The sequence below is a fragment of the Austrofundulus limnaeus genome, unplaced genomic scaffold (genome assembly GCF_001266775.1).
Source record: "Austrofundulus limnaeus strain Quisiro unplaced genomic scaffold, Austrofundulus_limnaeus-1.0 Scaffold23, whole genome shotgun sequence".
In the NCBI taxonomy this organism is placed as follows: Eukaryota; Metazoa; Chordata; class Actinopteri; order Cyprinodontiformes; family Rivulidae; genus Austrofundulus; species Austrofundulus limnaeus.
The window spans coordinates 1,390,875-1,401,783 of NW_013952425.1; the positions used below are offsets into that span (position 1 = coordinate 1,390,875).

General features: G+C 37.1%; 1 protein-coding gene across 32 annotated transcripts in view; it reads left to right on the forward strand.

Annotated features, from left to right (window-relative positions):
* LOC106514844 (protein tyrosine phosphatase receptor type D) overlaps positions 1 to 9,959 on the forward strand; it is a 469,094-nt gene extending 459,135 nt beyond the window's left edge. For all 32 annotated transcript variants that reach the window (XM_014004324.1, XM_014004325.1, XM_014004323.1 and 29 more), the window contains 7 exons: positions 5,600 to 5,885; positions 6,381 to 6,559; positions 6,661 to 6,787; positions 6,897 to 7,022; positions 7,734 to 7,888; positions 8,030 to 8,165; positions 8,512 to 9,959. In XM_014004324.1, coding sequence (XP_013859778.1) covers positions 5,600 to 5,885; positions 6,381 to 6,559; positions 6,661 to 6,787; positions 6,897 to 7,022; positions 7,734 to 7,888; positions 8,030 to 8,165; positions 8,512 to 8,580 — 1,078 coding nt within the window. In that variant the 3' untranslated portion in view covers positions 8,581 to 9,959. The remainder of the gene's footprint in view (positions 1 to 5,599; positions 5,886 to 6,380; positions 6,560 to 6,660; positions 6,788 to 6,896; positions 7,023 to 7,733; positions 7,889 to 8,029; positions 8,166 to 8,511) is intronic.
* The last annotated feature ends 950 nt before the right edge of the window (positions 9,960 to 10,909 follow it).

Genomic DNA, 10,909 nt, shown 5'->3' on the forward strand with positions numbered 1-10,909 from the left:
GATGGATGGATGGATGGATGAAATATATTTATGTTTGTGGTTGTAATGTGACAAAATATGGAAAAGTTCAAGGGGTATGAATACTTTTGCAAACCACTGTACATTTAAGATATCTTGAACTGGAGTCTCCATACAACTTAATGATAAATCTGACATTATTCATACTAGTCAGAATTTAATTAGAGATATCTTAAATAGGTATTTTGAATTGTCAAAATATATTAAGAGATGTCTATTTATTTGTTTCTTTCATTTATATATATAAAAAACAATCTATGTACACCATTAAAAAAAGTAAATTCTACCCTGAATTAAAAGGGTGCAGAGTGAAGAAAAAACTACCATATGTGCCCCTTATTKTCAAAAATCAACTTCAACAAACAAACAAGCTCAAGCTGGAAAGATCCCCAAGTTCAACAAAATAAGTAAATAAAACAAAACATAAATAATAAAAGAAAACATTTTATTTTATCCTAAATAACTAATATGTCTTATCTAGTCATAAAACAATTTCAGATAACTGGAATGTAAGTGTGGTGAAGCCAAATAAATGCAACATCGGCCTGCCATACCGTGAGCCTGTTGAACTGACTCGCTGCTGAGCTGCACTTAGAGCACAAGCCGACATTAGCAAGATGGATTTTTATCATCTCTGTGGGTGACAATACATAAAAAAACAAGTTTTTTCTCCGACAACTTGGGTGTGAAAATACTACGGTAGTTAAAGCTTCGCTCTGCGCAACGTGCAGCGGGAGGGAGGGAGGGAGGGGAGGGGGAAATGATCCCGCGACACAACGCAACTTTTCTGCAGCGGAAGGGGGAAAATTTGAGGATTTATATATRTGAGTACATATATAAATGTGTGTTTTAAAACACTACAATTTCTTCATTATATTTCAAACTCCTGCTCAGTTGTCTCTGAACTCACAGCCATGCTGACACAGGTGTAATGACGATATGACAGTAGAGGGTAAATTTCTACCGTAGGCCAACTTCATACCGTTTCTACCGTCTACCGCATATACCGCGCAGCCCTATATTACTGGTATCTTTTTATCTTGTACCTGTGTCAATTAGGCCTATCATAGTTATGCTGGATGATAAATGGTTTCAGAAATTATTGTGATAAATAATATTTTTGGAGACCATTTTAAACTTATATAATGATAATAGGTTTACAGAAGTTTATGAAATTTATGTGAAAAAATTACCATTTTAATCTATTATGCAATACATTTATTACTTATTGTGGCAGGCCTAGTGTTAATCCATATAAAACACATTACAGTTTTCATACTGTTGAACATCAAAAAAGATGTTTGTCATTATCTGTGCTACAAAGCAGAACTAAGAAAGTTCATAATAGAATTCAAATTGTGTGGTACTTCCTTATGCAAAAAGATTAATACGGTTTTTGTGGGTGGTTAATCCATCGCCCACAGCATTGTTTCAGAGTATCCATTAAAATGCTTTCATGTGTTTTCCACTGCAGAGGGAACATCTTAAGAGATCTAGTCCCAGAAATACTTTCACATTTCTATTTATACTCAAAGTCATGGGTGGTTTGCTGTAACCTTCCAATGCCCAGGTGTTTTCTCCACAGGAGCAGAGTTCAAAAGGACAACATTAAATGTTAAAAAGATCATGGCCTCTGAGTTTCCAGTCACCCAGAAGGAAAAACTTTTCATAGAACGACGGATTTTTTAAATTTTTCAGGAGATGCCACCTAGGCATTTCCCTTATGTGTTGTTGTAACCTGCCTGTGCAGGTTAGACAAGCATCTTCTTTTTGAATATTTAAGTTCTGACCTCATTATTTAAAGCATAAGTGAATTTAAGTTTTGATTATTTGAAAACTTTGTAACAAGAGATATGGTAGAAACATATTAACCCGAGTAAAACTGTGCGGTGGTAAAGTTGTTTTATAGATTCAAGTAAATTGTACCTCAGACACACCCAGAGAATAACTCAATCAGTAAAGAGGTGGGTTTTCTCTGCACAATCATGAGCCTTACTCAAATAGCATAAATGGAGAAACGTTCCCCATTGACATGTTTGACAATACAGAGAACTCATTTCCTTTTAGCTGAACAGCATTGCTCCAGTCGCACCAAAATCCAAGGCCTCCACTCGAGGCACATGTCAAAGGATATTGGACAAGACAATAATAYGCATGTGTGTGTTATTGACAGGAAAGGAAATCTAAATATAAAACKTGAGCAGTTTTCATTATATACAGTACTGTGCCAAAGTCAAATCATTTGTCATTTTTTAATTTGAATTTGGAGCCAAGTTTTCATGTTGATTTTTTTTTACATGATCAATCTGTTGTACAGCATTTTAGGCCTTGTGTCCTCCACTTTCCTCCTTTTAAGCATAAGCTGTTCATTATGTTATATGATGCAAGAATTAGACAGAAAATGAGGGACAAAGCAGTCAAAGTCCAAAAAAAAAAAAAAACTTTAAAAGACCTTAAGAAAGTTTGATGAATTATTTAGACTACTTAGATTTCAATAAAGTCTGGCTCAGTGAAATCAAATTATTAAMGGAGACATATCTTGCTTTTAAATCCTTCTTTTTCACACTTATTTCAGTTGGGGTCTATATAAAGTGGAACTGCAATGCTTTGGTCTGAATTCCTCCWTATTGTAACTCCACAAGCCCCTTTTCTGAGATGTGTCTCAGATCAACTTGTTTTGAGGCTGTCTCTTTGGAAGCTAGACGGRGGCGAGATGTTTAAARATTCAAAGAAGTCCATTCTCRTTTGATAGAGGGGTTTATTACTTTATAGCAGCATTGTAGTTGGTAAATCCAGACCTCATTTGGCAGTTCTGTTGCAAATAATGTTCCATAAAAGTTCAGAAAACGTCACTGAAAATGGAGAAAACTGACCCAAACAGAATATCAAGATATCTATAATTCAAAATTTCTGCTCTCCTACAGACTCCAAGTACACAATAAAATGCATTTAACAGCTAAAAGAATGTGGATTTTGCATAACATGTCCCCTTTAAAACAGACAGTGATTTAAGGGTGGACCCTTCACAATTCTACCAAATTAATGGTGACTAAGATTTCTGCCCACTCCCTAAGACATCACGTCTGCTTTATTTGACAAGAATCAGTTCACTTTATTAATTTATTTTCAGTTCACACATCCAAAAGCATTCATACACAATAAGGACTAGAATTACCATCTTCCCCATTATGAGCAAACCAGTTCTCCTGGTGAGTTTAAATTTATCTATGTGCACATGTTTTATAGGCAGAGCAGCAGAATGGTGACAGTTTAGCTGACAGCTAGAGATTTCCTAACAATACATATGTAATTGCTTTCACTGCTGCTAATGCTTTATCTTCACAGAACCCATTGCAGCTGTGTTTTACATTGCCTCCCCCCCCCACCCCCCAATCCCTTATTCCCTAAACTCGTGGAAAGCATATTAGTCTGACACTTTAGTGTGTGTCAACGGCCAAGGCAGCTGCTTTTGAATAGCTGAAAAGGCAGTGTCAGGTCATTAGTGCGGTCAGTCTGCCAGGCCTCCTCCAACTGCCAAATGTACTGACAGCTTTCTGCACCAACACACRTCTTGTCAATAAAGGAATAATACACATGTTGCTTGCATTTCCTGGTGTTTTGTTTAAGGGGTGGGGGCTATTGATGTGAATTTTTGCAGCTCAGCTTTAWAAAAAGAAACTAACCTGAGAACTTTTAGTGCTGCATAGCACCGCTCTCCTCTCCTCTCCATTCCTCATCTTCCTCTGTCTCCGTCTCTTGAGCTCTGTGCTGTCACTCTGTCATTTACTCTCCWGCAGGTCATCACTCTCCTACATTCAAGACTGCAGCATAAATGTTTTCAGCTGCGGTAAAAGGGAGGAAATCTCTAGTGTGTCTATAGAAAGCCCAAAGGGCTTAGGTGCTTTCAAACCTGGAAGTGATTCATTTCTGAAACATCCCTGGGATGCATTTACATTTCACTTTCACAAAATTTCCTTTCACTTACATGCACTTTTAATTTAGAAAAAATTTCATTAAACCAATTTTTTGTCGTTTTGTAAATGACAAGATCATTTGCTAAGGCCAGTGCCTCCCGTGAGTGTCTTTATTCAGTTTGCAGCTGCACATTTTCAGAGCAGCATGGCACATTAGGTAGACTTGGCCCTGAGGGACCAGCTTCACTGCCTCTTGACTTTTCTTTTCTACGTTTCCTCAGAGCAAATAAACAAATGCTTCCTCTTCAGAAGGGGTAGGCACGTGCATCTAGCTCACACCTCGCTGACATATCAGCCTAATGAATTGAATAACCTATTTACCTTTAAGTGCCATGTGCAAGGACTTGCCTYGTCAAAGCCGAGCTTTGAGAGAGGTGAAAGGAGTTTTAACGAACAAGATCCGACACAACCCTGTTGCCCTCTGTAAATAATCATCAGAAAGCATCTTCTATTCTGGTCCGAACATGTAATATGTGCAGAAGTGAGCAGTTCTGAGCTGTCAGCAGTCTGCAAAATGGGCTGCATTTATTCAGTGTGTTTCCAGGTGACCTGCAAGGAGAGGTCAAAGTGAAACAGTAAAACATTTAACTTCTTTTTGCTAGAGTTTGTTTTTTTATTTTCCTCCACCTGCACATTTCACACAAAGTAAAAAAGTGCCAATGTGAATCCTAATGAAGAGACCTGCCTTTTAGTGCCTCTTAATAAGCTCTCACGTCATTTAGGTACACCGTGCTACGCTAATGGCCTTAATTGTAGTCAGCTGCACTTCTCCGATGTCGCACAGCACATTAACAAGTCCGTGGGCGAAGATGTGCTTCAAATTTACAGCAGTATATCACTTCTGCTGTTGTAGCACTTTTCAAGGCCAAGAGCTAAAGGTTAAAAATACCTGTTGCGTAAGTGCATAAGGTCTGGTCAGGTCGAATGCACAAATGGGGTCAAAGRGTGAAGAGCTAGACTGCAAAACTGGTTTGGGGCGTTTTAAAGGCTGCCTTTAGAGGCACTCCAAATAGAAATATAGCTCAAGCTGAAGCTGGTTTATTCTATAGTTACAAACATGGTGAAGGAGGTAACTTTTGACCCTGCAGGGACAACTTCAAGCTTCTGAACATCTAAAAAAAATGTACCACCTCTTCTTTTGTCAAAAGAATAGTTTGTTAGTATTTTTAAGTGGCGTTTTGTGAAAAGGTCACAAATAGATAGTCTTACAAAATTATGGTTTTTTGAATGGTATGTCCACAAATATCTATCTAAAATATGGAAGAGGCACATAAGAAGTTTTAAATCATGCATAACACTATTGAGCACATACTGGATTTTAACAGATTAAACTCATGAAACAGATGCATTCTAGAGATCTTGAGTTTGATTTCCCTACAGAGGAAGTGGTTTATTCTTCTTGCCAATCTTGGGTAAATGTAAAAAAGTCTATTTGAGAACCAAATCTGGTTTTAGACATCTCTGAAACATTACTTTTAGATTAAGTTTGCCCCAATTTTAGCTTAGATGATCTATTTTTACCCCAAAAGGCTTGCATGATTACCTTTTTGCCTTCCTTGCATTTTCCATCCTACTTTTTTATATCCTTTGTATTTTTTCCACCACAGTGCTGGGGTTGGACGCACAGGTTGCTTTATTGTGATTGATGCAATGCTGGAGCGTATCAAGCATGAGAAGACCGTGGATATCTACGGACATGTAACATTAATGCGTGCTCAACGCAACTACATGGTGCAGACAGAAGATCAGTACGTCTTTATACACGATGCACTCCAGGAGGCCGTCAATTGCGGCACCACCGAAGTGCCCGCCAGAAACCTCTACGCCTACATCCAGAAACTGACTCAGATAGAGGGTGGAGAGAATGTCACGGGAATGGAACTTGAGTTCAAGGTACAAACTGTTTATTAGTGAAATCTGGATACATTTTGTTCCTTTTTTGTGACTTGTGCCCCAAGTTACATCCAAGCTTCAGTGCCCGTTTACAAACTCTTCTTTCCAGACCCAGTTTGGCCCAAGTAGACATTATGGGGCCTGTGGTTTCATCTTTATTTAATTTTGCCCACTTGCTTGTGTAATACAGCATGATATATTCCTTTTTATTGCTTTTCCCTTTCATAGCCCCTCTTTCTTTAGCCACATTGGTCTTAGTTTACATTAAAAAATGACAAACATGGGTTTTCCCTACCACAGACATTTGTCTTTCCACAGTCAATATATTAAAAACTAGCTTTGTTCAGCTGAATTTTTTTTATTTATTCCTATACTCAAGGTATGCAAATGTTAAAAGACTTCTCTGTCAAAGACAGTCAGGATAAAGAATAAAACCTTGAACATTTCCAACTGGCATTGCACTCAAGAGTCTCTCTTTCTCCTTTTGCCATATAGCGTTTAGCTAACACTAAAGCTCATACGTCACGATTCATCAGTGCCAATCTCCCCTGCAACAAGTTTAAGAACCGCCTTGTTAACATAATGCCATATGAGTCCACACGAGTGTGTCTTCAGCCCATCCGAGGAGTCGAAGGCTCCGACTACATCAACGCCAGTTTCATTGATGGGTACAGGTAAGTGTGAAAACATCAACAAATCATCACTAAGCTCTGCAAAGTAGAAAAATGTCATACTCCCCTGGCAGTTAAATAATGTATTTTTCTCACTGTTTCAGGCAACAGAAGGCTTACATTGCAACACAGGGACCATTGGCAGAGACCACAGAGGACTTCTGGAGAATGCTCTGGGAGCACAACTCCACTATTGTAGTCATGCTCACCAAGCTTAGAGAAATGGGCAGGGTACGCACACTCGCAACTTTATATGAAATACTAAAAAATTCTAGCTTATAGCACAATAAAATCAGTTTATGAAGATGATGATGTGACTTACATCGGTGTGTTTCTTCAGGAAAAATGCCACCAGTACTGGCCAGCAGAGAGATCGGCCAGATACCAGTACTTTGTGGTGGACCCCATGGCTGAATATAACATGCCCCAGTATATCCTGAGGGAGTTCAAAGTGACTGACGCCAGGGTAAGAGGGTGTGCTTTCATTATGGAACTGGAAGTTCAAAATCCAAGTTTTATCTTTGAGTCATTCAAAATGACTGAAAATAATTTTAAGTCAGCAGTCCAAACATTTTCTAAGAGCATAGAACAATAAGCTATAAATGTGGTTATTTTCTGTTATTTTTTAATTAAGAGAAAAAAATGACTAACAAGGTTCAAGACTGACTGTAATTGCTGACATTTGTTAAGAGTTATTTAGAAAAAAAGTATGTATTGCCATTTGCACAATTATTTGTTTGTACCACATTATTATGGCCCAAAGTGCAAATGGAAACTTGTGGGAGTTGACATATGTCAGAGTATAAAAAATAAATGTAAATGTTGTGCCGGCAGCACTGAGCTGCCACAGTTTTTTTAATTCCATCAAAGGCTTAGACAGATAAATGTTGCAGACTCCCTCCTTTGTAGAGAATGTTACACTGTCGCATCAATGGGATTGCTTTCCTTATCGAGAAGGATACAACATCATATAAACGATGCACAACCTCAAAGTCGAGATTCCCGACACCCTGTCAAGAGTAGCACATCAAAGCAATCAGTGCCTTAGTGTTTACATTCAACACATTTAGGTATAATGAGAAACACCTTAAAAACCTTTGTCCAGTTTAAACAYGATGGAAAGGGCTCTGGAAAGTAGAACTCTAGTTTCTGAGTGRCATGCTGTTTTTGGTTTCAGGATGGACAGTCACGGACAGTAAGGCAGTTTCAGTTCACGGACTGGCCTGAACAAGGAGTGCCAAAATCAGGGGAGGGTTTCATCGATTTCATTGGCCAAGTACATAAAACAAAAGAGCAGTTTGGCCAAGACGGTCCGATCACGGTCCACTGTAGGTAGGTGATCAACCAGCATAACCAAAAAGCTAATGTATGTTGTACAAACTGAAGCTTTCTATTGAGAGTGAATAAATCACATGTACAAGTACTTCTGGCTACAAATTAGACCTCTGTGCCCTTTTGTTCTCTGTTCCACAGCGCGGGTGTCGGTAGAACTGGAGTTTTCATCACCCTAAGCATTGTCTTGGAACGAATGAGATACGAGGGCGTAGTAGACATCTTTCAGACAGTGAAGATGCTACGGACACAAAGACCGGCTATGGTACAGACAGAGGTGAGGTGTATGAGAACACACTTCATCATCTACTCTAGTTCTAATATTTTACTCCAGTTCTTTAAATGTTGTGGGAGGATTTTAAGAATCCTCTTGAGCCAAAAAGATTAATTCTTAAGCAAGCCTCTTTTAAAGGCTATGATTAATTTAGTAGCTGAATCAGACTACAGTAGTCCCCAGTGCAGATTTTTTACATCATTTTACAAATGCTTGCCAATGTTTTTACACCATTTTATATTTTAAACACTTCTTTTCAAATCTTTGGTGAATAAGAGAGACAGGTGATTATGTGCATGCACAAAAAATACAAAGAGAACTTGGGCACTGATGTTTTCTCTCTTTCCAGGATCAATACCAATTCTGCTACAGAGCTGGCTTGGAATATTTGGGAAGCTTTGATCACTATGCAACGTAAAACACCCAGTATTAGAAAATAAGAGCAGAGGGCCCTTTGGGAAAAAAAACAAACACATCCTAGTGAGCCTCTCTTCTGAGCCATAAATTCCTGCTTGAGAAAGTACTCAACTCCTTGCTAACAATCCGTTAAGTGTTGGATGTGTGACATGATTTGACAAAAACAAAACACAAAAAAGAAAAAAAGATCATTTCTGGAGGACCAAGTATGTCCCAACCCCACTTAAAATAAAAACTTGCTTTGGTACAAAGCAAGAGAATCCGAACTGTTGAAGCATCATGTGGAATTACCTTTTCTTTATGCTTCAAGGATTTGTTTTTTGGGGGGCTCATAAAAACTAAATGAAACCAACGCAAGAAAAGAGTAAACGAACAATAACAGCATCGTCAGAAATGCATCAATGATTATGACCCATAACGAGAGACGATGGAGGCACACAGAACTGCAGAGAGAAACAACTAAATGCACATTGTAAAAAAACAAAACAAACAAAAAAATAACCTGTTTCACAATCAAGTCCACAGACAAACCATTGCAGAAGATGACAATGCTTGGTCCACAACAGCAAGCCAGACAGACTAAGTGATGAATTATTACCCATTTTTCCTGTCACAATGTTAACCATTTCAGTTTGGGGCTGAGAGTAACATCAAAATGAAACAAATAAAAACTATTGTTTTAGTTTTTTAGTATTTTATTATACAACTGATGTGCTTTTTTTGAACTGTGTGATTTTTTTTCTACACAAATTTATCACTTGGAGAAAAAAAAGGTGGTAAAACATGTAATTTTTTTAAGCTGTAGAACTGTTCTAATGTATGTGCCGTTTTGCAGAGAATTATTCTTTATTACTTTCGTTCGTTTTGTCACACTTGGTGCAAAAACGTCACACTACCAAATTGTAACTTTGTTTTAAAGTTGTTTTTTTGGTGTGTATGTGTGTGTTCCTTTAACATTTGTTTTTTTTTTTTCCTGTCCACTATCATTAACATAGTACCTTAATTACTTCCATTATATAAACCGGGGATTTGCAGAATCAACAGGAATGAGCAAAGTATGAAGTTGCTGCTACAGTTTATCTTAGTTCTTCCATTTTACAATAAGAGAGAATCTGATGAATTGGACAATAATATATAAGTATAAGGTACAGAATGTCAAATAGATGTATATTAAAGTATAGCTATAACATTCTAAATATATAAGTGCATAAAGGTTATATTAATGAGGGATTTGTCTATGAAAGCGTTCAGATTAAGAGTTGTGTGCTATGGAGGAAATTAAGATATTTTTCACTGGAATGCACATCAGTATGACAAAACTGTATTCTGATTCAGTGCAATCTTTTCTTGTGCAATAAATGTGTTTTAGATAGGGTTTAATGTGGCTACGTTACTCACTCATGGCATTATTGTCCCCTCCACACCAACACAGGTGACACTGAAAGCATCCTTTTAAATACAGATTCTAATTAAAGACAGAGGAGTCGCTCACACCTCCTCACAATAGGGCAAAAGGTACAAAGACGTCACTTTCTTGTGGTTCTTTAAAGCATTCAGTGGTAATGATATATAAATATATAAATATATATGTATACAATATGTTTCTTTTTTGCATTTAGAGTGCCTTATATTTATGCCTGTTTTTAYAATGTTTCATTTAAAATTATTGTATCCTTTGAGTAATATAGGCATTTAATGTAAATGAAAATGTAAAAAGTTTATTTACCTTTCATTTTGTCACACGATGAGATTATAAAATATGCAAATAAGAGCATTTCAGAGGTCATAGATTTTATTTTAGTGGCCTTACTATGGCTGAGTGAATTAGAACTAAACAGTGACCACTACAATAACGCTTCAATAGAAATGTTTTCAGACAAAGTCAGGGAAGAGACCGGTAAAGGATGAGGTATTATGTATGAAGCCAAAGTATGAAATCAGCCCCCATCTACAAGTACTTATTTCCTCCCTTTAAAAAAAACTGTCTAAATGTTTTATTAAAAATCACACTTGGCTGCCTTGGTAGAAATCTGCTTATTTCACCAGTACACATAAAGATTGCAACTGAAAAAAAAAAGTTTTACATTACTTTAGCTCGTTTTCTGTACTCCAGCTATTTAAACAATTTTTTTAATTTTTAAATTAAATAAAATCTCTAGTTTAAATAAACTTGGAAAAAAACAATTTTCTGCCTTTGTAGAAGTCTGCATTAGGCTTTTAAACAAACCTGCCATTCATGCAGTTTATTAAAAATGTTTTTTTGCAAAACAGACCTTGTCTACTCTATTCCATAGATTCATTAAAACAAAAATTTCCCCTCTCGTTATATA